The sequence below is a fragment of the Astatotilapia calliptera genome, chromosome 3, assembly GCF_964374335.1.
Source record: "Astatotilapia calliptera chromosome 3, fAstCal68.1, whole genome shotgun sequence".
In the NCBI taxonomy this organism is placed as follows: Eukaryota; Metazoa; Chordata; class Actinopteri; order Cichliformes; family Cichlidae; genus Astatotilapia; species Astatotilapia calliptera.
The window spans coordinates 35,599,250-35,625,583 of record NC_137424.1 but is presented as its reverse complement, the minus strand read 5'-3'; the positions used below and the strand labels follow the sequence as shown (position 1 = coordinate 35,625,583).

Genomic DNA, 26,334 nt, shown 5'->3' with positions numbered 1-26,334 from the left:
TATATGAGATTTTTTAACACCAATATGGATATTTAGTGATTTACAACTCTGATAATCTGATAAATGAGACGATATTTTTCCTTTCAGACACAATATAGATTCCTGAATACTTTTTACAAGCAGTTATTTACGAGTCCTTTCTATGATAACATGACAGTAAAATTTATAATCTTGTTTTCCTGCCTCTTGAAGTCATGGATTACTCATTTACACTCTGCTTGACTCTGATCGGTTGGTTAATGTAGCACTACTGTGCTAACAGGGGAATGGCAGAGTGCCCTCTGGTGGACAAACTATACCACAGCAACTCTCGCTGCTGAATAATCTCTTCTTTATTTATATAATTAATTTTAATTTATTGGCCATTATAAAAAGCGGATGCTATATTGACAAACATCTAATGTCGGTCAATAATCGGTCACTATATAGCGGTCGGCCGTTAATGCAGAGTATCATCAGTAAGATAGAAGAAATGAAATGTTGATCTTACAATATCCCCCTTCGGCCCAGCTGGACCAGCAGGACCTGGAGGCCCATCCATGCCCTGCAGAAAACAGTGTTATCATGGTGAGTTTACAGGTCGGTTTCAGAATAATTAAGGTTAATGCAAATGGTAGCAAAAGCCACATATAGCCTCCGCATATATATTTATACATGTATATATATAATACTCCTTGTTTGACCTACAACCAGCACACAGAAGTGTAAGACGTGCATTGGCCACAAAGGACATTTACGCTGCTGACACAGTTAATGTATGAGTGTGTGTTAATGCTCAGTTAATGCAACACGGGACAAAACAAGAGCCTTGAAATGCCTGCTCTAACAGTGCTGCGTATGGTCTCAGTCCTCTGAGCTGAAGTGAGTGCGGACAGTCTTTTTTTCTGAGCTATAAAAATCGAAAAGAAAACAAAAATGGAAACAAAACTGTCTTTTTTGGTAAAAATGATATAAACAGTATGAGGTGGCATGGCTGAACAAAAAGAAAAATAGGAGAATGAGGGGACTGTATGGAGGGGATACTGTCGAAGTAGATACTGTACGAGTTAGGTGCTGAAGCCTCTTGGTCACATGGCACTCACCCTAATTCCAGGCTTGCCGTCCAAGCCGGAGGCTCCCTGTGTGGTTATGGAGGTATGAGTGACATGAACAAGGCGGGATTAGTACCAGATGAACACTGTTATTAGGACAGGTTGATGGCAGGGTTTACAACAACTAAATTACACTGTGTGTTACAGGGCGCTCGGCAAAGTAGTCAGCCCAGGCAAATGAAAATGAGCACAGAAAATGGATTATAGATGCACGCACTTCCACACGCGCGCACGCACGCACACTTAAATATACAAACACACACATACAAATGTGTGTACTAATGCACAATACAATACAAATGAGGGATCTCTATGGTGTAAAGAAATAAAGAAATAAAGGGCAGGACTGGCTGAAGACACCCTGTGGTGTGTGGTTTCACTTACAGGGAGACCCAGAGGTCCACGGTCCCCTTTGTGTCCTGGTTCTCCTCGAGTACCCTTTGCCCCATGCAAACCAGGTTCACCCTGAGAAAGAAAGAGAAGCAGGAGATGCTTTTGTTTTACGTTTCAGGCTCACTAAATATTTATAATAACTACTTATAAGATGACCTAACTTTGGCTTAATATTGTACACGTGAAGGAATTGCATGTTCACTTTGTTGATATTTACCTTTGGTCCAGGAAAGCCATGGGGACCCTGAAAAACATTTAAAAAGTGGCTAACTTAGTTTACAAGTACCTGGTTCGATTATTTTGAATATATTTCATTTGTCTATCTCCACATTTCTTTTCTATGTTCTGCTTGTGGCCCGAACCATTGCACATAAATTGTTGTGAAAGCTGCTTTGAAGGGATGGACGAAAAGAAGAACAAGCGCAGCACCGTGAAATTGCTCACAGCGAAAAACTGACGAGGGCTCCCTGTGTTTTATTTTTACTTTGTTCCTTGGTGACTTCATACAAGCAAACACCACTGTGGGATTAAAGAGGAGTTAAGCTGGACTGGGCCGCAGACAGATGGGAAATGTAATTAGTGACTGACAGTCTATATATGTAAGGTGAAGGAAATGCTAGCGTGGCTCCAAATACCCACTTCTTCTTAAGATATTGAGATTTTTTTAAAAGGAACCTGTAGACTTTTAACCTGCTGCTGGACACTGTGTGAGGTGTTGTCTTTTCGTTCGTTATGAGTTGTCATGTAACATGTCATTAGGGTTATTAGCATATGCTGTGTGTCTAATACACGTGTAGTTTGTGTCCACTAATGAAAAAGGGGGTTTTCAGGGCAGCACACTGACCATAGGTCCTGAGGATCCATGGGGCCCTGGTGGCCCTGGAGGGCCAATTATCTGAAAACATTAGGAGAGAAATGATATAATAAAAGTGTGAGTCAACAAGTTTATTACATGTTATTTACATTTCACAATAAAAGCGTGACATATAGGGCAGATAAAAAAAACAGAGTGAGAGCAAAAATAGAGCTACAAGGTGTGTGTGATTTATAAAAGTGGAACTATTTTCGAAACACAGGTGCAATTATTTCATTTGAGTATCAAGTGCAAAATATAAGACATGCTTTTAGCAGCAAATCAGTAAATCAGGTTGCACACTTTATTTGATTATTTTCTTCCTGATATTTTGCACCTTGAGAAAAGGAACTCCCAGAAATGCGTATGGAACTGGGTCAGCTGTAGAAATCTGAGTGTCCACCTCTTACATCAGTCTTGTCACTGCACTCTCTTTGTAAATATTGTTGTTACTATATTTTGTTCTAACTTACAGAAGGACCTTGAGGACCTGGGAGTCCTGCATCTCCTTTATCCCCTTTCATTCCATTGACACCCTAGAGGAACAAAAGTTTCATGAGATCCACGTTGTGTCTGCCGAATGACAGGCTGAGTAGGTAAAAGTTTCAGAGGCATTTATCAGAATGGGAGAGTATTCTTACAGGTAAGCCAGGTAAACCAGTTGTTCCTTTCTCCCCTGAAGCTCCGGGCATTCCCATGTCTCCTTTAGAGCCTTTGTATCCCTAAGAGGGGGTAGAAAGTTACCCAAAGAGATGAAAATGATTAATTTATATTTTCACTGTAGCTATTCATTGAGAATGGATTTTGTACTGGCTACAAAAAACTGTCTGTTCTCCTGATATTCTCTAACAGACACTGTCCTGTCTGTGGTAGATTGTCATATTAGACATTTCAAATAATGAGGTCAACAAATATGCAGGTAATCCTTCTTCTTGTTTCTTGTTTATACGGTTCAGTTGCTTCTGTTGATTTTCAGTTCTGTTTCCCTGTGTAGGTTACTCCCAGTTCTGTGTCTTCCCCACTATGTTGGTTGTAGTGTCGTGTCTTCAGTGTGGGAGACTGTCGTGTCCCCTGTGCTTAAGTCTCCCTCGCCCTTTGTGTCTCAGAGATGTCTTTGCCTCTGTGTCGCTCCCTCTCTATCCCTCTGTCTTATCTCCTTCTCTGGTTTACATGTTTCCCCTTGTGTCTCGTTCCATGTCTTCCCCATCTGTCATGTGTTCTCCCCAGCCGTCACCGTCTCTGTATTTGTTTCTCAGTATGTCCGTGTCCCATCTCCCGTTTCTATTTCCCTAACGTGTCTTAAGTCTGCGTCTCTGTGATTCCTGTTTTATTTTGAAAGTCTTGTGTTCCGTGTTTAATGTGTTTATTTTTGCTTCCTCTGTGGCGTCATGTTCATTTGTATCTGCTGTGTTTCCACTTCCCTCGTCACCCTCATGTGTATTTATGTGATCTGTTGTCATGCATTCACTGTCAGGTTGTCTGTGTTTCACACCATGTTTCCATGTATCCAGGCCAGGTTTCATGTTAGGGGTTTTTCACATTTAGCTTTCCCAGTTTAGGTTATTGTTTAGCTTCGTCTTGTTTCGCTTTTTCCCTTTGTTTTGTAGTTTTCTACCAGACATAAAAAACGGCTCGATTTTTGTTAAGGACCCCGTTTTGCCTTTGTTTGTCTACACTTAGGTCATCTACTCTCGACTCCACATGTTAAGGTTAACCAATGTAAGTAAATATATATACACATGTATAAGATCAACTTACTCTTTCTCCATCAAGTCCAGGAAGACCAGGCAGACCGCGATCCCCCTGATATGACATTTTTATGACCACAAATTAGACTAAATTAGCTATCAAGTTACATAATGTGACTTGTAAAAGATCACCACTTGACATCATAATCAAACACACAACTACACATACACACACACATAAGAAATTTACCTTTATGCCTGGTGGTCCCGTTGGCCCAGGAGGCCCAGGGGGACCCTGGACAGAAAGAGAGACAGATTTCTCTTCAACACGTGCGCACAAGTGTGAATACATCACAGCTGTAGTGAAACCTACGAAACAATGCTGTGAATTACATTTTAATTAAAACTGGCACTGGCCATAACACTGAAAAATTATGTTAGGAATCAGGTATTAACCATGAACAGGACGCTCAACACATGCAGAGGTCACAAAAGTGAGAACATGTATGACAGAATTACACACTTTGATGTTAGGATGTGAGGGCTGCATGACTTCGACAGCTGAACCATAAATTCTGCCATTCTGACACTGATTTAGGGTGAAATGGAAAATCTGCATTTTTCTGCTCTGGGGTTTGTAGTTCTTAGTGAAAAAAAAGGCTACACATCCGTATGCTTATTTTAGATGTAGACATGTTGGAAGGTGGAATAAACTATTGCTGACTCAAACCACAGCCTTTGGGATTCTTGACTGCTATACGTGATGCGATTTTGACAAGAAGCGGACTGAATGAGTTTGGAAAACCCTCTTAATGCTGTTTAATAGACATTCAAGGACACAACCAGCAGCTCAGGCAGCATGTAAGGTCGATCACAGAGAAGCACAATCGCAGCACTGAATACAGTTTTATTCACTGTCAAGCAAAAACGTTGCTGGGTGAGGGAGGACAAGTACAACAGGGCAGCGCAAACGGGTGTTGGAACCGGGTCGGGCCCATGCTCGGACATAGATGGATCACACTTTGGAGATGAAACGATACACAGAATACACAGAGCCTATTTACCGTAACTGTAATAGTGGTAATCTTCTGCAGTAGGCCACAGGAGTGGAAGTGGGGAAGAGGTGAGAGATAAGATTGTAGAGGTCACATGAAAAGAAACCTTTGTGTCAGCACATTTCTGCACAGGAACACCCTCAGCGTCTATAGAGCTCAACCTAAGCAGCTTCAAATGAAGGCATTGCACTGGATTACATTTCTATACATGTTTATATTTTTTCCTTTTTAGTCATTATGTTATGCAGGCAAATAATTCACTTTCACCTACTTTAGCTCCACTTTTAATCTGGCAAGTAAGCAGTGAGGAAGGTGAACCATTCATAGGTAGGTACATGCATCAAAAATAAAAAGGAATCACTTTCCCCTCGTCTTTTACGTCTAAGGAACCGACCTGTAAAGCTTCCTGAATGTTTCCGTTGTAGTCGATGATTTCGGTGGCACCTTGTTCTCCTTTCTGCCCAGGTGGGCCCTGCACATGTCCAACACCATTAAACACATTTTTATTTCACACATGATTATATCATATCAAAGAATTACAAGCTCAATAGAGTGCCTCCCTTTCAGAAATCTGCCTAGGCTTAACTACTGCCCCCTGGTGGTGATAACAAACCAACACTCAAACTGAGCTGTCACTCTGATGTGCTCATCCTAATCACATCCTAGAACTGAAGTGTTGTATTAGAAATTAAAAGGTTTAGCGTGTCAGCACACAGCATCCTTAATTATCTTTAATATGCTTGCTTACCCTTGGTCCAATGAGCCCCAAGTCTCCTTTATCTCCACCCTCGCCCTAATATGAAAGACAAACAACAAATATTGAACTCAAGGCACACTGCCGTCACGCCTTCAGCCACACACTTTACATTTTTATAGATGCTGAGGCCTTTTAGTATTTACAGCTTGCATTTGACAGAATGAAAGAACAACTTTGATGAAATAATATCTATGTTCTTTACAGCTTCAAAAGCTGTGATAAAAGCTTGAATAAATTAATTATAAATGAGAATAAATTAAAATCTGAAGTTCAGCTTTTCGCCCTTATTACACTGAAGGAGTTTAAAGTGTTGGTGGAGTTTAAATTTGTGTGTGCAACCGATTTATGTGAGTTCGTTTAAATGTTGTTAATTTAATCTGATGTGTGTTGCATTCAACTCAAAGACTCCTCCAACATTTATTAAAACCTGTAAATCTGATTGTTTTTATAAACAACACGCTTAACAAGGATCATTAAGTTCTTAGTGTTTTCACATTTTTACCAGCTCAGGACAAAAAACAAACCAAGATCACTGGAAAATACATTTAGCTGGTTCTTTTACCCAGGATCAACTAATTCCCATGCAGTGTAGAGAAAACAAATCTGCTGTACTGACCTTTGACCCTTTAGGGCCAGGTGTACCAGCCTCTCCTTGTGAACCCTGCCACGTTTAAAAAAAACACACAGGTGAAGAGGATACTAACGCGTAGTACTTCAGACATGCACATAAAGTTGAAGAATATAAAACAAACCCTTTTTAAAAACTTTTATGGGTTTAAAGAAAATTACGCATTTCTAAAAACACATTTCCTGAAGGAAACATTATCATCCTCTCTGACTCCTCCTGTGAGAGCTACGCTTCGAGCTCCACTAAAATAACCAGGTTTTAATACGCTGCAACCGCCAAGAAGTGGAGAACGTGTTTATTTGAACTGTGTCGCTGACAGAGGATAAGTTTCACTTCTGGGGCATGTAATAGGATGTGAACCAGATCTCTGTGTCGTCTAAGTTTAGACTGGAGATTAAGCTACCTGCAGGGGCAGCACCAGACATAAACAAAGGCAACCTCATTTACACTGGGTTTACTTTGCACGCACTCCAGGGAAAGCCACGGACCTATCACAGACTATAATGTTTTAGCCAGGTTTAACAAAAAGAGAACATGAAGTCTTGATTAAGCATCGCCTTATCTGATTTATGACTTGGAGAACTTTGCCGTGTGTGTTTGGATCAAAGAGGCTCTAGATGGCAGCAAAGCAACAGCTGAAAAGCTCCAAAGACTCCTCGCTTCAGCGACTTATTTCTTTAATAATTCATACCGTACGCACAGGCATGAATGCACACTTATGCCCTTCACTTGCTGACCTTTGGTCCAGTGGGTCCCGTCTCTCCTCGTTCCCCCTTCCCTGGTGGTCCGTGGTCACCTTTCTCACCCTATGCAAAGAGAAGGAGAAGAAGAGGTGAGTTACTATTGTTCTCCTGCAACAAGGTGTCATGCAGAACTGCTGATCAAAGCTGAGTTCCCTCTTTAATGTCAGCACAAGGCCCGCGGTGCATCTTCTGAACATGAGGCGCGCCTTCGGTTCCCCTCATGTCATACATATTCAGCATGACTCCTCAGCCTTTTCACGAGCTCGCTTACTCAACATATTCAAACGGCGAAATGTAAATACTGATGCCGAGTCAGCACGAGGCAGACATGAGATGTGACAGGGCCGAGGAAATCGACAACAAAGAAGTGAAACCCTTTTCCTTAAAGTCGATGATTTAAATGCACGTTCTTAATTTTGAATTTTGATTTGACTGAAAACAGCCAATAGAGGGAGACGTGGTAAAACTCGAGCTTCACAGTGTCTAATACTTATATTTAAAAACCGAGCGGGATGCAGTTATTATCCAGCAGCATCGACTCAGTAAGGATTTAATAATAAACGATTACTGATATGTTATTATGTGTAGTGTGCCTTGAAAACAAAAAAAGCAAGTAAAACGCTGATTGTCTCAAATGGAATAAACATTAAGCCATATTGTTTTTCTACAAAGCCAATTTTTTAGCTTCTCTCTGCCTGACATTTGATTAAGCAGCAGAAATATGCCAGAGTACGGCGAAACGCTAATATATCTCAGTTATCTGCGCACTGCAAACAGCCCGATGCAAAAGGACATGAGCACGAGCAATAACTCTTGCATGTCTGGATTATCACCGCTGGCTCCGCAGTGTGATAATGTCAGGACTCAAAGGTAGCGGCAGAGGATTATCTCATTCTGACCACTTCCAAGTGACATTTTGAAGCAACAGAGGTTTAATCACCTTGAGGGGAAAGCGATAATGAAGGGTAATGAGAACAGAAACTCAAAGGAATTCGCGATTTCACCGATGATCGGGCTGATAGGATGTGATAACCATCAGTCAAAGTGTTTGCGTCTCATCATTACCAGCTCGTAATATTCAGCGTGTCACTCGGAGCAGAAAATACCTCCCACGCTGTGATAAACAACATCACAGTGACGAGCTGAAATCACCCACCTTAGTTCCTGGGAGTCCTGGAAGCCCAGGCTCACCCTGGGGACCGAGAAACCCGGGCTCACCCTGCGCAAAAAAAACAAAAACAAAAACACAACCACGAGCAGCTATTATTAATTTTTCCACTGGGCGTCTCTCATGTAGCGCTGCTAATGAGCACTAAACACACACACACAAGATGCATGAGCAAACACATTTATAATGACAGGCATGCACTTACAGCTTGCACACTTGCACGCGCACACAAGCGCGCACTCATGCATAAATCACACTCACAGACACACATTATCAGTGGCTGGTTAATTTATCCCCTGGTTCCTCATATATTAACGAGTCTCTCCCTCTTATGAATCCTAATAGACGTTACGACTGACCTTGTTAGAAACTCATCGGGGCACGCAGAAGCGTTCTGATTAAGAGGGTCTGCGCCGCTCACGGAGACGCTTCCAATTTTCCTGCATTTGCACTTTCACGTATGAGGAGCGAGGGTCCAGCATGAAGTGCGACACTGGGTTTGATTTACATAACATTTGATTGAGAAATAACTTAACCGGAATGTATTATTACACCATCTGCAACCTAGAGAACATTAGGCACTCTGGAAGCCCTCAGAGAGGCAATGGACATTTGGCTTTCAAACCTTTAAACTTTGATTGGATAAACAGCAAAGAATGCAGAGAGCAGAACAAAGTGCAAGGCCGAGTGCTACGTTAGCAAAAAAATATTGTTAGAATCCATCAAGCATACAGGCCTCTTAAGTCAAAACAGGAGTATATAAAGTGTAAAATGAAAGGGCCTTTTTTTAACAAGCCCAGCACGTTCCAAGCATATGAAAAGAAAAGAACAAAACAGGCATAACAAGCACCATCATCTCCATGTCCGTGTGAGCATTCCTTACATTCAACAGTTATATTTTAAGCTTAATGGTCCACAAGTGCATTGATTTTCTTTAACATGCGCCATTTGTGCTTTTCGATTCGCCATCTGCTCTTGATACGGGGAAAACAGTAGCTTTAAAAAACCCGGAATAATCAAATAAAAGTTAAACTTCCTCTTTTTAACGAGCAGCACTTTTGACACATTGAGCCTCCTGATTGCCACCGTCAGGAAGTCGACTGAAATGTCTGCCTGCTAAGCAGCATTCGATCATTAATTCATGGACCTCCGTGTTATTCACGAATCCTAATGAGACAGTTTTCCTGCTGAACGCTGGCATCTTTAGATCAAAAGCTCAGACTGTTTGGTTTTGTCATTTCGCCTAAACTCCTCACTTTCGCTTCGCAGCAGCTACCGCGCTGCTAAGCTGAAGCGCGAATCCCCACAAAGCAGGAGAAGCGAGATCGGTCCACGACGGCGTGACAGCAGGCCAGATGTGTACTCTACCACAGATGGACTGAAGCTGACGGACAGGGACAACACTGATGGGAGGGTGGATGAAAACACGAAGCATTTACCTTTATCCCTGGTAGTCCAGGCAGCCCTGGAAGTCCTGGCTCTCCCTACACAAGAAGAGTGTGACATGTTACAGCCAAGCCAAGCTAAGCTGAGTCAAGCCTCATTTGGGTTTGAAAAGCTCTATGCTTTATTTTCTATTTGTGTTTTCCTCTGTCTATCAAGCTGTCGTGGTTCTGAAAAGCTGCCCGCTGTCCAGAAATTGTATTTTCACCGTCATTCGCTTGTGGTAAGCATCAGCAGAAGGTACTTGCACATGCACTTTCAGACCAACTCATGCAGCCGTGGCTTGACAGCGCGATTAGTACTTGTTATAAAACTCAACCCTTCAAAAAGTGCAACTGAGTTTCATTTTTAGGATTTTATTGGTTTGGGCAGGTGTGAAGTGTTCGGGGTTTCTGGAAGGAAAAATCGTCTGATACTTTGGGTTAAAGTTGCAAAAGCTGTTTGCGAAAGCTGCCACGGCTTCAAGGTCCTCCGAGTTTGGCAGCGTAGGAAGAGTTGGCGTATTTTTCTATTATCAAGGTCGGGTGATTGTCAAGCTGAGAACGCAGTCATTTGATTCGACTGTGGAAAACTCAAGAGGTCAGGCTCCCCCCCCCCAATCCTCCGATGAGAATACTTTGAGACTTTCAAAATAAAAATTTCTGACTTAACGGGAAAACTATGACCACTGGATTTATGGCAATGAAAAGAAATGATTAGCGCCGCTCAAGAATAATGAATCGTAATGGCACTCGGGGGATCAGAGAGGAGGCTGTAAACTGCGATTGCTGCTAATGAAAGCATTATAAAAAATTAAGTCCTTCTTGTTGACAGCTGAATAAATGAGTGCCACCCAATGGTGATGTTAAATGGGAAACAACAACTCAATCTTGTGACATTATTATGTGAAAAAACCCCAATTTTTAAGTGTGTCAGCACAAGCAGGATGTAAAACGAACAATATGATTAAGCATTAAAAGTTAGTTAGGCCACAATTTTACTTGGCGGCAAAGCAGGAAATAAGAGGCACTTGCTAAAAAAAACAACCTTTCTGTCGCCTGGAACTAGTTTGTCCAAACAGATAAAAGAGACTGAGAGTGTAATTTACATGAGGCATTGGTGCAATGTCAGCAGAAGTCTGGTCAAAGGCCGGACAATGGCTCAGTTTTCTTCTTCGGCGTGACTGTTTATTAGTTTCTCAACAAAAGCTGTTTCTTCAGCAACATTCTCCTGGCTGCCATTGTTGCCTCGGAAAGTATGTCAAACACTACAACAAACAACGGCCGGGAACAGAGGTCGTAGCGGCGAATATCGCTTGAACAATAAAACTGAAGCAGCAGAATAGGGTGACCTTGTGGTTGGAGCTAAGGGAAATGCACGCAGAAACATGGAAACAAGAACAAGGAGCCAAAAAAAGAGCAAAATCCAGAAGATTAGTATATCCAGAGGTGTTAGTATGAAACTGGAGACCCTACACTGGCTCTAAACAACAATCAAGCTGAATTAAAGTGAAGTGAAGGGCTGTGATGTACTGAAGGTCAACTTGCATTCTTAATGCCATTTAAACAGTAACGTTCGGCTGAGTTTTGAATGAGCATGTCCATATTTGAGCTTTTCTAATTTGCAAAAGTTTCGATGTGTACAGGCACAATGATGAAAAATAAATAGACTTTCATATACACTCAGGTTTCCTAAAACTATTCACTGGTCGAGTTATATTTTGAGTAAAATATGTCGGTATATTTAAAACCATACTACTATGACTGTTGCATGCAATTATGTACTACTTCCTTTATGCTGTGTATCAAAAAGCCATGAGGTGTAGCAAAGTGTAGTCGTTACCTTTAGTCCACTTCTTCCAGGCTCTCCAGGTTCACCCTGTAATACATGTAAAGAGTTTTCTATTTAACCGGTGTGACCGATTTCAAAATACCACCAACTATCTGTACTTCTGTTCTGCATGTATTAACAGAAAGTCCTTTATAAGTTCTTAATCTTAGTAGTTAGTTTCAATTGGTAACAAAAAAGACCCCTGATCCAAGTACGTATAGCTATCTGAATCTTATTTTCTTTCATGTTGACTACACTTACCTATTCCTGTTCATAGAGTAACACTGTAGCTCATTATTGTGTTATTGCTTTACTAATGGAAGTCCATTTTTTCCTTATTGAATCCAATTAAAATGAATGAAAGTAGCACAGGCTAGCATTCGTCTGGTAAGTAAACTATACTTAAAAAATTTAACAGAATCTCAGTGAGAAGGGCGTTGGTTTAGCTCACTGTGTTGAGCGGGTGCCCACATGCCCTTTGGCTCAGAGCAGCCAACCCGCAGTTTCCCCGTCTCTCTCTCTCGCCTTTTGCATTCCTGTCAGTTCTTCAATCTGAGAAAATCTAATTTTCTCATTGAAACAAACATAATGTCCCAGAGATGTTCTGTTTGATTTAGCTGAGGTGAGTGTGGGAGCCAGTGAAGTCCTTCATCTTCCAGGAACTGCCTGTGAAATCTCACCACTTGAGGCTGGCATTGTTGTGCACTGGGAGGAACCCGGGACCACCTGCACCAGCACTGGTTCAGAAAATCGAATCAAGGGATTTCTTCCTGATACCTAATGATACCTAGGATACCTAATGAAGGCCAGAGTGTTGTTGGCTAGCCTGCAGAGCTCTGTATGCCTCTCCATTGATATGCTTCCTCAGACCATCACTGATCCACCACTAAACCTGTCATGCTGAACAACGTTTCAGGCACTACAAGAGGACGTTGGGCCTTCAGGCCAGCCTCATGAAGGCTGTTTCTGATTGTTTGGTCAGAGACATTTACACCAGTGGTCTGCTGGAGGTCATTTTGTAGGTCTGGCAGTCCTTATATAGTGCTAATCCTGTTCCTCCTTGTACAAAGGAGGAGATACTGATCCTGATAATGGGTTAAGAACCATTTACAGCCCCATCCTGCTCTCCTAGACTAACTGCCTGTCTCCTGGAATCTCCTCCATGCTCTTGATATGGTGCTGGGAGACACAGCAAACTTTCTGCCAGTGGCACATCACAATGTGCCATCCTGGAGGAACTGGACTATCTGTGTAACGTCTGTAGGGTCCAGGTATCGCCTCACGCTACCAGCAGCGATACAGACACAAAATGCAAAACTAAAACAGTCAGAAAACTGTCAGTGGCCTCTATCTGTAAAACCTGTTTCCTGTTTCGGGGGTTGTCTCGTTGTTCCCCTGTAGTGCACCTGTTGTTAATGTCATTAACACCAAAGCAGCTGAAACTGATTAACAACCCCCTCTGTTACTTAACGGACCAGATCAGTATCTAACAAGTTAAACTCACTTGATGCTTTACTGCTTTTTTTAGCGTAGTTTAGTTAACACTAGCTAATAAACTAGCACTCCAGCCAGTTATGCTAATATATTGAGTTCAGAAGCCAAAAAGCCAAGCTGGTAAAGGCTAAAATGCCAGATGTTAATGCTCCAAAGGATAGTTAACAAACCAAGGAACATCTGTCCTTTTTCTGCTGTCTACAGTCAACCCTATTTAAAAAATACCTGTAGATGCACACACAGTCACAACTTGGACCTTAATGAATTACATTTTTCCATTTAAAAATCTTAAATCAAGGACAAAATGACAGTGGCTTTAGCTTAGCTCTCACCTTGATGCCTGCTGCAGAGGAGCCTGCATCTCCCTAAGAAAGAGTCACAGAAGAAAAGTCAGAAAGACACAAAAGGCAAAACAAAAAGTGACAGAGACTGTTAAAATAGTCGATGGGCTTGTCTGTGAGGAGTCAACATTATTGTGCAATTACATTTACAAAATGCTGACTTATAGAAAAGAAACCCATTTACCGAACAATGCGGAGCATAATTTCACAACTGCTGCATTTGACTGGATAAAACTGGGTGAAAACACAATTTGAAGAGCAGCTTGTTTGCTATTCTAAATAGAGAATGTACCTTTTCACAAAAGCTGGAGACAGCATTTTTATGACTACGGTGCTGGGAATCGTTTCAGTTTTACCCTGCAGCTGGGCAGGGGTGATGACATGCAGGGTGAAATCTAACACTATATACAATAAGAAGAAATCCACAGCAGTATAGGAGGTGAAGGTGTTTAAGGAGGCACACTAACAGGAACCACTGAAAGCTTTGTTCATTGCTTCTCCTTAGATATGGCACGGAACTAGAAGGAGACAGAGCTACTTATATCACATTTTTCCAGCAAAGCTGTCCAGACACCAAGAACCCAGACCCTTTTTTTCTATGCACTGCATCACTACTGCAGTGTACAGTAAAAACAGACATAAAACAAGGGGCCAATAAGCCTAATTACGGGTGGTTGGTGGGAAAAAGGAGTGGGGAGGAGGAGGCTGGGTCTTTAGCTCTGGTGTGGACTCTGTGGTTTCACTACACATACGCCTCGCGCTCAGAAGTTGCTGAAGGAATGCCTCTCGCCCTCAGCTTTTTATGGAAGTCATTATGATGCATAGCACACAAGGCAATGTTTAATTGTGGCTCTTTTTTTTTGCACACAATAAACTGCGTTACTGTTTACAGCTGGGTTTCGCTGCATACTCAGGGGTGCTTCTATCCCAATCTTAAAAATTCATCATTCCACTTTTTAATATATATAAATGGACATTTTCACAAGTTCTTTTATATTTTATTGGGGTACAAGATCTAAATGGATGAAGTTTTACAGTTCACTACAAAAAATACAGAAAAAAAGCTTTTAAATCATTTTACACAATTAAATAGAAATATTTCTGGCCAAATACTTAGGAGACAACATGGATTTATTTAATCTTAAAACATATATAAATATATATATATACTAAAGAAGGAGACAGGGGCCCATTTTCCTGACTTTCTTGTGTCTTCACACCTGCTGCTTTCGGCAGGGGTAAAGGTGCCACGTTTGTACTTAACTGTTACAATTTTAGCAATAAAAACAACAACAACAAAATTACCTTGTGACGCTCATGATCAGTGGGCTATATGCAAGCATAATTAACCGTTTCCACATAATTAATCACAGCAGGATCGTAATGCGCTCGTACTGCGGAGAAATAAAACGTTACATAATAGATTGTAAAGTTTGGCCGTGTGAAGCAGAGCCCTGAAAACAAGGAGGATGCTGCAAAAGCGATCGAGCCTTCATTCCTCGGCTGCTGAAGCAAGAAGCTCGCTGGTGTGACCGATCTAACACAAGTGACACCGAGCTCTAGAAGCCGAACGAGAGCCCTGACCAAGAGAGAGTTTAATCTCTTCCAAATGTAGGAGTATGAGATGGAAAAAGCGGCGGAGCTGGGAGGTGTGCTGAGGTGTGGCGCAGAGTGCTGACACGTCCCAACTGGGCCAATTACCACGGTGAGGCTACAGCGTTCGATTTAGCCGCAGAGCAGACTAAGATGGAGAGCCGTCACCGCAGCTCCACTTCATTACAGGCACCCAGACCTGTCGCTGCCCGTTGGCATTTAGAGATAATAGCATGAAGGGCGCAAAATGTATGCCTAGTAAATCATGCCATTTTCCAGCTGTTTGCTTGGGGAATGAGATGAGCGCAGAATTAATCGCTGAGCAATGAAGGCATGGCTGAATTGTGACAAATTAATACCACCGCAGTCATCAAAATATGAGTCTTACTCCACATTACAGCCATTAGCAGTGATGACCAAATTCAGCGGGCCCCGGCTAAATATTACCCCCTGTCCCTGAGTTAAGATATATGTGAGGCAATGCAAATTGTGATTGGCTCCCAGGGCAGAGAGGCCTTGCCAGTATTTGAAATGCTGCCAGTTCACAACAGCTTGGACCGGATCTTAGGATTCAAAAATTATACCAACCGCTGTGCCAGACTGGCCAGAGCCAAGCACTCATAGCCTGGAACTTCCCAAAACAAAATCCAAAGTTTGATTTTGTGTATTAAAAAAAGAAAACAACTTTAAAGAATTTTTCAATTTGTGAGGTCCAACTTTTTCAGCAAGAAGAGTCACTGTTAATTTCACACCTACTTAAATACTTAGGCTGAATGCATCAGAAGGAAATGGTTTAGAACTAAAGCTTTTAACTGTGGTAATGATTTGTTTTAAATGAGGCCAAAAATGGACATGCAGGGGCTGTTAGAAACATTTCTCTCTACGCTTAATGATGGCTTACGGACGCAACAGAGCAGGTAATGTGTTATATAAATGTATACTAAACAGTGAGTGAACATAAGTGAGTATAATTACACAGATGCTTTTCTTATGTACAATTAACATACCTATTACCTACTACTTTTCCCCTGCTACATTTAGCTCATGACTTATGATCACGCATGTTTTAGTATGATCATGTTTCCCCCCATATTGCATTTTGCAGTATTATATACTTTTTATAATTCGTATATATGAGGCTAGTCACAGAGATTGGTAACTCCTGGTCACTAGAGAAAAGTGTGCATTCCCTGAAGAACTGCTGAGTAGCTGATGACTGTCCGGTATTTAAATTAAACTCCCACACATGCAGGCCAAAAGAGAAGCTAGTGACCCCCTTACAACCTCCGGTTGCTAGGGAAAAATGTGTATTCCCCAACCAGTTGCCATGTGGTTGCACTAGGTTGCTTTTAGTACTAGAAAAAATTGGTTGCATAGAGGTAAACGGTCCTGTAATGAAAACCTTCTTGCGACTGCCTTGTTTGCACGTATGATGGTCGTGATTGCTCATAACTCGGGCAAACTTTAGCTGCTATGGTAACTTGATTACAAGTTTGACTACAATTTTTACTAGTTTGATTACAGTTTGATTGGAGGCAAACTGGTATCTACTATGAAATGGGTGTCCGAAGCAATCTGCTAACAACCAAGGCAGCCGCAAGGAGATTTTTGGTGGATCACCTCCAGCAACCGATTTTTATCCTGCCACACGTAGAAACCTCCACTTGCCAACCGGTCAGGGATTACCTGGGGTTGCCACTCCCTGACAACTCTAGGTGAGAAAAATATGCATTCCCCAGTCAGCTCCCATGTGGTTGATCTTGGTCGCTGCCAGTCGCTAAATGAAATTGATTGCATAGAGATATGTGGTTCTGTATTGAAGACCTTCTAGCGATTGCTTTGGATGATGCTCTACACCCAGCAACCTATAGCAACTACTCTCCAACATTTTAGTGAATATACTCCTTTCCATGGGGGTTGTCAGCAGCTAGTTGTAGCAAATTATTTATTTACAGCAATGTTTTCAATAAACACCTGGAAAACAAGGTATATTTCTATGGAATTCAATTACATTATCCGCACATGAGCTTATACAAACAAGAAACTAAACTCAAGACTACTTGGAGCTGTTGGAGTCCTCAGCATGTCAGCTTTTTAACCTGCTCTTAAGAGCGAGTGAGCATGTCAGTCAGAGTATATCTGCCCTGTCATTTAGTCTCTTTCACACTTCACAGGTCCCCCACAGTCAAAACAATCTCCCTTTGTATCATGCAAAGCACAGCCAGACTGCTTACACCACCAGTTCTCTCCCCCCCTCTCTCTGCACTCCCCGAGGTCTCTCTGCTCACCTTTCGCTGCTTCACCTTTCACCTCACATTACCACACTTTCCCCGCAGTGCGTGCTGTGTATTGTTAACTTTGGCATCTTCAGCATGGACGACTAAAGATGCCCTCCTTCCCTCCCATGTCCCTCTGTTCTCTGGTTTCATCTTCCTCCCGTGAAGCAACAACACGATCATAAAAGAGAAAGTGATCAGATGCAAAACTCTGATGACAGGGGGCTCCGCTTGGCAACACGTTCCCTTCACTTGCACTGAAAATCAATCAGCCCTCGGTGTGCCTGACATCTGGTAAACTCATCTGGATGTCTATTGGTTCGAATTCCTCTCGCCATATGTTGTGCGCTACGTTAAACAAAACACTCATTTTTACGTCCTGATGCTGACAGTCTGAGATGAGGTAATCCACATCCATCGTAAACATGGCAGAAATCATAATTATTTGTAGTCTGCCTTTCGCTGTGAAACGCATCAGTGTGCACCCGAATGAATGGCAGGTGATCGTCTACAGAAGTCTGAATTCCCGTGGTTATCCGATTCATCTTACTCTTCTTCACTCCTGAAGCAAAAATCCATCATCTTCTCTCCTTTTATTGCACCAAGGTAAACTAGATCAAAGCGGCGCTTAAGCTGCAAAGTTTTATCGCCCTCCTCTTTTCCTTTTTGTTCACTCATTTTCCACAGATGACATCCTGCATCTGTTTCCCTCCAATGGTGTCCTTTCTTGGCTGCCGAGTTTTAAAAACCACAGTGCCCATAAAATGAGAAGTTATCAAAGTTTTTCTGCACCGAACAGCAATAAATTGGCAGTGACATTTTCAGTACATGGCTTCTGGTCTGCTGCCGGTTTATCGGTTACATTTTGTTTTTATACCTAACTCTGTATAAGCACCTCTGGTGTATAATACATCACAGCATTTTGCCCTCAGATACTGCGTTTCAGTTTCTTTGGCAACTCCAAGGAGAATCTTTATTGTTCCCCACTAGTGTGAGAAGCTAAATCAACATTTCCCCCCCCCAAAAAAATAGCTCATTTCTATCCATAATTGATTTGTTTCTGAAATGTTTTACAACTTATGAAGAGTAAAGAGGTCCAAATTTTGCCCAGAGGTCATCCAATACAAATGAGGCTGTGACCTATTTTCATAAATGCTCCTTAAAGAAAATAATAAGAGCGAAGGCAGCATGGCAAGCATAATGTGTTTCTGGATATGATGTCAGTGTGCTAATACAAAGCAAAGAAACTCTTCCCGAAAACAAAAGCTTTTTGGACAGAAACATGAATCTATTAGTTTAGTTCTGAACAATCTGCCCAGCAGAGCTTTGCTCTGCCTTTTGTTGGATATGAATCTCAACTTGACAAGCTGTCTTGAAGATAAATGGTACCAAATTAATGCAGAAACCATCCAACCAGAAAATGTAGCATCAGCGTAGCATAGCAATTAAGTCCACATTAAATACAAAGGACACATCAAGTGCCAGGATGACTGCTTATGTGCAGCCTTGACTACAGTACAACTGATGACCCTTGACCCCAGCTGTTTCTACTGAACATTACAGTTCTCCTCAGAAGGCTGACGTTAACTTTTTTTTACTGTTTTCTGGCCACCGACAGCCTCTCTGTTGGTTCCCTGTGCAGCGTCCAAGACATAAACAAAAGAGAACAAAAACTCAGAGGATTTCACATACCTTCTCTCCCGGTTCACCTTTCGGTCCGTCCTCACCCAAATCACCCTGCAATGACATCACAGAAACCTGTTCAGTCTCTTGGACGCAGGAATGAGTCAGTGCTGACAGTACATGACATGAAACATGATTGCTTTAACAAGCTTAGCACACAGTAGGACAAGCTTCTTCTTCTTCTGTGATTGCACTGGAGCAAAGCTGCTGCTTTATCTTCACTTTGATCACTTAGCCGTCAAATGAAGTTCAAATATAAATGTAATATTTAGGTGATGCCCTGTTACGAAGCTCCTAAGCTCACTGCATTGAGAGCTGTGATAAACTTCACTTCTTAACTCCCAACTTTTGCAATATTTGCTGTACGGCCGGGATCATAGCTCGTCCCATCCACGATATGACTCGGTGGAAGCCATTTGACTGGTAGTTTTCTTTATAAGGAGAATGTCTCGTTGTTGGAATAACCTTCAAATGAGTAAGTCTGGTGAGCCAGCTTTTTTTCTACCCCCCCAAGAGGCTGTCATGTCTCAAATGCACACTCTACGCGCATTCCCAGGCTCTCAGTTGTACTTTGTTTTTCCTGTTAAATAGCAACAGTTAGCATACGATACCAAGCTGGTAAATCTATCTGCTCAGCATCAGCATGTCAGCACGCTGGTTAGAACTTAACTCAAAGCACGCAGACTCACAGACTCTGTAAAATGTTGCTACACTCTTGTTTTATCAGTGGATTTCGTATCACAGCACGGCTATAAATCCCGACTGTGTAAATGTAGTGAAACATGACATGTTTCATCAAATGAAATTAAATGGGGAAACACAATGATTTGCAATCATGAGTGTCTTTGTAAGTTATCCCTGTTGTGATGTCAAAATATATACATATATTTAAAAAAAACTGCAACAAGCTTTCTACTTTCCCTTTTTATCTGTTAGAAGCCTTTTTTCTTTTTTAATTAGCTTGCTGACTAATTAATGAGGAAAAAAACAAGTGTTTAATGTTAACATGTCTGACTCCTCTGAAAATAAAACCTCAGAGTACTTTGAGCCAAGCTGCCTGGCAGGGAAAAGGTGATTTCACTTTTAATAAATCCCCATGATTTTATATTAAGATTAGACCGCGAATCAAACAACGCCTTGCAGTTCCAAGGATATGAAATCAAAGGGTGTCTCATTGTGTTACGCTATTAAAAAAAAAAAAAAAGAACTTCAAGAAAACGAGATTATTTTAACAGCTTCAATGCTTCAAACTGCTGTTTATTTTTCCATTTAGGAATTTATCATAAGTTGAATCGACAAAGCCAAAAAGTGCAGTTTTTGCTAGCAGCGCTGGCCTGCCACATGGCATCTCTTCCAAACCCGAAGGTCAGGACCCCATTAGTGCTCTGACAAGTCTCAGGATGATTATATGACTGGAAATGATAAAAAAAATTAAATCTGCAGAACAAATTGTTTATTTTGTCAGAATTTTCTTAATTAACTGGACGTGGTTTCCTCTTTACCCTCCTGCAACCTGATGAAATGATCTGAAAAAGATGCATCCCTCTTCTGGAAAACTGGTCACGATGTTTAAGACATGGAAATTGTGGCAAAGCCAAGCGGCCAGGAGTCGACAAAGCACAGAACCAGGTTCATACTAACACGAACTGACACACTGGATGCTCGTGTTCTTTTTCAATCCATTGTGCTAAAAAAATATTTTCACTTTGACCTTTTTTTGTGCATCGCGGTAAAGGATACACACGATGCTGTGAACTGGGATTGCTAGGAGATGCTGTCACATCTTTACAGCAAGCCAGGTGTGTTAGTGACAGAGACACTGTCTCTGATTCAGCTCAGAACTGATCCAGCTGACAACGACTGCCCGAGGGCCAGTTTTGTGGTCGATGAAGCACACACGATAAGTCATCACTTAACTCTCCAGCCCGCTGCACTGTCATCCCGGTCAGTGTTTCACACCTCCCACCCCGCTGCCGTCCAACAACAGCAAATAAGGGCACCATTACAATTACAGAACAGAGGGAATAAAGCTGCCGTTCCTCTGTGAAGCTGTTTTATGGGTCTGTTCTTAGGTTTACTTCACGGCCTGGAGTCGGTGAAGCTGGGTGCAGTTTTTGTGACTCACTAAATCACTGACTCACTGGTGGCTAAGTTACAGAAGGGAGGCAACTTCAAAAAAAAAAAAAAAAAAACTAGCTGGAGCTGGGAGATGTAAAGGCAGAGCTGCAGTCGTGGTGATGAGATAACAGACTGACGCTAGCAATAATGTCCGAAGATCCAAATTAGCGCCTTACCTTTTCACCTCGTTCTCCCATTTCACCCTGTTAGGAAGGAAAGCAGAGCAGCAGAGATAGAAAAAATGAGGGTTTGGGGGGGTTATTGCACACACTCAGGGTCAGATCGTATCTGGGGTTAAATTCATATTTGATTATAAATGTTATGACTGCTTTTTTTCCCCAGACAGACCCTGACATGAACTTTTTTGTTTTTTAAATTTAAAATCGTCCTTGCATTATCATTGCAACATATTTTTATACCATGCATTAAAGTCTTCATGGAGGATATATATTTTCTGTTACATCAAAGACGAATACATGTATATGCATGTTTTTCAAAACCATGAAAAAGAAATCACAAAGGGACAAAACGGCTGATGGTCAAAAGGTAAGATGAAAAATGACTGAAAGGGGGAGATGCTTCTGTGAGAGGATAAGGAAAGTATTGCAAATGACTTTAACCCTCTGGAGTCAAGGGACATCTCCAAATCACATGACTGAATTAAGATGACCCTGCAGCAAGACGCAGCCTCACGGAGTCTCTGTTTCAGTTTGTATTAAAAGTGTGAACTATATACTAACAGTGCAGTTACATGGAAGGTTTCTGATGTGATAATGATATTGTTAAGCTATGTAAAATAATCCATATAACAGCAAAAGTGTTCACATTGAGTCTTATATTTTAGATCATCTCAACAGATATTTGGGATTCAGGATTTTGTTTTAGTTTGATATTGCAAAGTTTGCTGGCAATGGTTGCTGCTGCTCTCACAAAGTGCAGGGTGGGATAACATGACTTTGACCTCAGAGGGTTAACCCAAAAAAAGGGGGAAAAAAGCGACTGCTATGACTTCACAAGAATATGAGCACACAGAATATGTGTGCACCCCGACCTTGGCTCCTGGAACACCGTCCAGTCCTGGGATGCCAACATCCCCCTACGGACAGCACAAGATACACACAGTGACTGACTCAGTGTGCTGCGTAAGCAGTTCGACTAAAGATTCAAGGTCAGGAGATATGACCCCTACACTCCCCACCCCACAAAAAGCGAACAAAACAAAAGAAAATGCATATTTTTCTTCTTAAAATTGAGATAACAATTGACTCAGACACAAGAGTGAGTGTATGGTGCAAAGGGCTTTTGCAGGATAGTTGGTAATGCAGCACGAGACAGGTGAGATACAGCTACACTGACAGAACTGCTGTAAGGAGCGTAAATGTACAGCTACAGCACTATGAATTCTATAACATTCCCCAAAAGTTCACATGTATCAAATATTGAAACCACAAAGTGAATGTGAAAGACGAGAGGATAAACAAGCTGATTAAAAGCTTAATTATCTGGTTTGGTTCTGTGTATGTGCAGAAGAAGAAAAGCCAAGCCCGTCTGACGGATGCCAGTTTGCCGTTAGCCTCGATCCCTTGTCTCCGCGGCTCCCTAGCTGAAAAACCAACCTCTGTCCATCTGCTGCCAGAAACAATTAACCTCCTGACCTTTGCAAACATACCACGTCATTACCCTTTCAGAGGAGCAGTAGCTATTCCTCAGCCCAGACAGACAGCTTTAACCAGATGAAGCTGATTAATGTAGCCAGAGTGGAAAAATAACGCAGTGCATTACTTGGATTAAAATACATGTCACCAGGCAGCTCGGTACTGGCCATATTCGAAGGAAAACTGTGTTACTGGATGTCATTTTTCAATATCTTAATGCTATTTTCACTGTTCCCCAAAATGCTTCATGCTCATGGGAAACTCGGCGTGTCTGATCCGCGCTGGGCGTGTCCCTGCAGCTACACACTCGTGGTGATGTTCGTCATAAACGCCGAAGCCTCAGATCAATCGTCAGCCACATATGGAAGTCATTGACATAATAATGACACCCTATTGACATAATGATGATAGAGTCTGTTAGGAACTCCAAAGGTTGGCTTGATAAGGTGGCATTAGTGATTCTGCTGGGATATCCATGTCAAATCAATACCGTGTCTGTGCGAGTGGACCCGCCACTGCCGCCTGAGCACCTTTAACTGCTTTTGAGTCAAACTTTCTGCAAGAGTGAGACTTACATACCATAACAGGTTCTGCTTTATAACTGCACTGCACAGCATTGGAGATCTATTTCATGGCTGCTACAAAACCTCACTCCTTTCATTTTGGAAACAGAATTAAGCTTTCAGCCTCCACTGTAGCCAGAGTTAGCATGGATTTTACTTTAAAATGAAACTTCTTCACTCTGGTTCCTATTACAGCCATACGTGCCTCTCCTTTCTTTATAAGTGCATGTTTCAGATTAGAGCGATGCAACCCTCAAACTGCCTCTCCATTCATTCTCTTCACTTATACCATCGTTTGTTCTGGAATAAATATGCTTTTCCATCTCTTTTTTCTCCTTCCCTCCACCCATTGTGAAACACCTGCACTGCGTCTTCTTTATCCGCTCCGAGAATGAATAGCAGACATGAGCCGAGTGTGTGAACAGATTCAGAGGCAGCCAGAACGGTACTTTGTGGTTAAGGCTTGAAGAAGAAGCCCACGGGTTTTCTCCCAAACCGAAATAGTGGTTTGAAACTGTCAGAACTTTTTTTTTCTTATATAAAAAACTAAAACACATGGGGAGAAAGATTAACGAAAGATTAATGCTCAAGTGAGCCTTTTCATGATAAAATACTATCAGGTACGCAGATGGATGTTGGTTCTCTGAACTTTGTGTGCATATTTTTATTTTAGGGACACATAAAAAGTCTTGAGGGACAATAATGCTGCCTAGTAGTGGTGTTTTTTTCCTCTTGGAAAAGTACATTCACTAATAAAAACAACAGCAAGTCAGCAAGAACTAGTTAAAAGCCCAGAAGTGTAGAGCTTTACAAGAATTCAGTGTAAATGAGTTTGCTCACCTTCAGTCCATCAACACCGGGGATGCCAGGAGGCCCGAGTGAACCCTGGGAAATAAAAGCAAAGTTTGTTGGGGTTTTTGCATCATTACATTCGACCATCTCGCTGCTCGTACCGTCACGGCCGGCTCAACGGTTGTAAATAAACACCGGCGGCGTATCCGTTCTGTCTGCCGCTGATCAGGGCGTGCTCTGATGTTACTGCGCCAGACCAGCATAAATACTGCATGTCATATTTCATCATCTGCTCTGTTATGGACAATACAGCCAGAAGGCAAGACTGAGGACACTCCTGCTGCACTTCAAACTGAAAATGTACTGCCCTGTGAAATAAAGAAATGTTTCGCACAGCAGATGTACTCGAGATTTTACCGCATCTACTGCGTCAGCTTAGTAAAAGTTGGTTTAGACTTTTTTTAATGAACGCCCGCTCTCTGTTCTTCGCGGTTTGCTTATGTTGGCTTTTTGCACTGCTTTCATAATAAAAGCTATTTATAGAGTTCCCGGTCGCATTTAAAGATGTATCAGAGATGCTTGAGAGATGTGAGATACAGTCGCAGGAAAGCATCGTGTCGAGGGTTGAAAACCGTTCACGCTGGACTTTTTCGTCATGCGGTGGCACCGAATCAGTCACCGAGCTGATGAAACTTGAATAACCCTCGACGCGGCCCCTCTACTAAACACAGCGCTCCACTAGCAGCAGATCTAATTGAGTAGCCTCCGGGCCTGGCTTATGAGTCATTAACACTGTGGTGTGTCATCATTGACCCCTCCACACACACACACTCCCTCTCCCACGCCGACGGGAGGCCTTGCCGACAGATGACAGTGCAGACAGGAAGTGTCTGATTGGGTTACACTGAACAAACACTGGCAGCTACCTGATGGCTGGATATAGCTTACATCTGTTCCTCACATCAGCGCCACCAGGGACCCGCAGCCTGTATCACAGCACTTAGCTCCAGGCTCTCTGTTCTCCATCTCTCTCCTTCTCTGTCACCCTTTTTTCCCCACTTCTCCTGTTTATTCACCATGACTGCGCAGTGTCTGTCGCTAATATGCAGGTAAACATACTCATCAAACAACACGTTTACAACCGTTTGTGCAACGAGAGCTGCTGTGAAATGAAAAACAGTTTGGTTTAGATCAGAATTCAACAGAGGGACAAAAAAAAAGTTTCCTTTGTACTTTTATGTCACAACCAAGTCAGCGAATCTCATTTAGTTTTCTTTAAGAAAAGCAAGAAATGCCAGCAAGAAGAAAGAAATGATTTTCTGTAACTTACCTTCGGCCCTTGCGGCCCCTCAGGTCCCTATAAATGAAAAGAGAGACGGAGAGAGATTGAGTGCAGGAGAAACGCAGCAAAAATAGTTCATGTGAGATGAAATAATACAATTACCAGAGCCAACATGGTCAGAGCAGAGAGACTGGCAGAGCTTGTGGTAGGATTTCATGCAGCGCGCACACACCCTTCAGGAAGAACCCGAATCACAATCAATCCCTTGTTTTATTCTCCAGCAAAGAATGAAAATCCGCTCACTCCCTGCCTTCTTTTCGCTGAAGTGACCCATAAACAGGAATCTTTAATAAGCTCATGAATAACAAAAGCTTTTATGGTTTTATCTTTTATGTTGATCTGTCTTTACTCGTTTTAGTGACTGTAAAAACTTGTCTCGTTTGGCCGCGCTACATTCCGAGTCTACGGTCCAACACATAGAGAGGTTCATTACCTAAATGGGCCAATATCTGGAAAGCTTTGCAAAGCTAACAAGTTAGCCAACGGGGGGGGGAAAGGCGCCTCATCTCTAAGGCAGATTTAAATCATGGATCGATGTGTCTGGGAGGACAGTTTCTATTTACAACCTGCTGTTTACTGCAGTGAAACTGGAGGCCGCGTTGGGCTGTCGGCCTCCTCCGCTGGAAGCTGCCTAAAACAACACGACCGCATCGTGAAGAAACTGGGAAGCCTGGGTGAAAGTTAGCTCCTTCCTTGTTTCTCAAAGACTTTTGAGCTATCGCACCAGCGCGGCAGTTCATCAACACCTTTACGCCTGGCTGTTATGACACCTCACGTTGGCCGGCTTCTTTCACACTTTCGGCCATTTGGCTCGTTGCTCGCAGCTGAGTCAAGGCCAGGCGGACCTTG

The 26,334-nt window shown here is 42.2% G+C and overlaps 1 protein-coding gene across 1 annotated transcript in view; it reads right to left on the bottom strand.

The window, feature by feature from the left end:
* The window catches only part of col25a1 (collagen type XXV alpha 1 chain), a 149,433-nt gene that overhangs the window by 7,663 nt on the left and 115,436 nt on the right, over positions 1–26,334 (bottom strand). The window contains exons 11-33 of the mRNA XM_080298332.1: positions 25,474–25,500; positions 24,192–24,236; positions 22,185–22,229; positions 21,310–21,336; positions 19,025–19,069; positions 13,455–13,487; positions 11,641–11,676; positions 9,816–9,860; positions 8,365–8,427; positions 7,203–7,271; positions 6,454–6,498; positions 5,829–5,873; positions 5,475–5,552; positions 5,090–5,113; positions 4,276–4,320; positions 4,096–4,140; positions 2,979–3,059; positions 2,811–2,873; positions 2,329–2,379; positions 1,702–1,728; positions 1,476–1,556; positions 1,083–1,118; positions 491–544 (exon numbers count right to left, since the gene is read on the bottom strand). Coding sequence (XP_080154458.1) covers positions 491–544; positions 1,083–1,118; positions 1,476–1,556; positions 1,702–1,728; positions 2,329–2,379; positions 2,811–2,873; positions 2,979–3,059; positions 4,096–4,140; positions 4,276–4,320; positions 5,090–5,113; positions 5,475–5,552; positions 5,829–5,873; positions 6,454–6,498; positions 7,203–7,271; positions 8,365–8,427; positions 9,816–9,860; positions 11,641–11,676; positions 13,455–13,487; positions 19,025–19,069; positions 21,310–21,336; positions 22,185–22,229; positions 24,192–24,236; positions 25,474–25,500 — 1,110 coding nt within the window. The remainder of the gene's footprint in view (positions 1–490; positions 545–1,082; positions 1,119–1,475; positions 1,557–1,701; positions 1,729–2,328; positions 2,380–2,810; positions 2,874–2,978; positions 3,060–4,095; positions 4,141–4,275; positions 4,321–5,089; positions 5,114–5,474; positions 5,553–5,828; positions 5,874–6,453; positions 6,499–7,202; positions 7,272–8,364; positions 8,428–9,815; positions 9,861–11,640; positions 11,677–13,454; positions 13,488–19,024; positions 19,070–21,309; positions 21,337–22,184; positions 22,230–24,191; positions 24,237–25,473; positions 25,501–26,334) is intronic.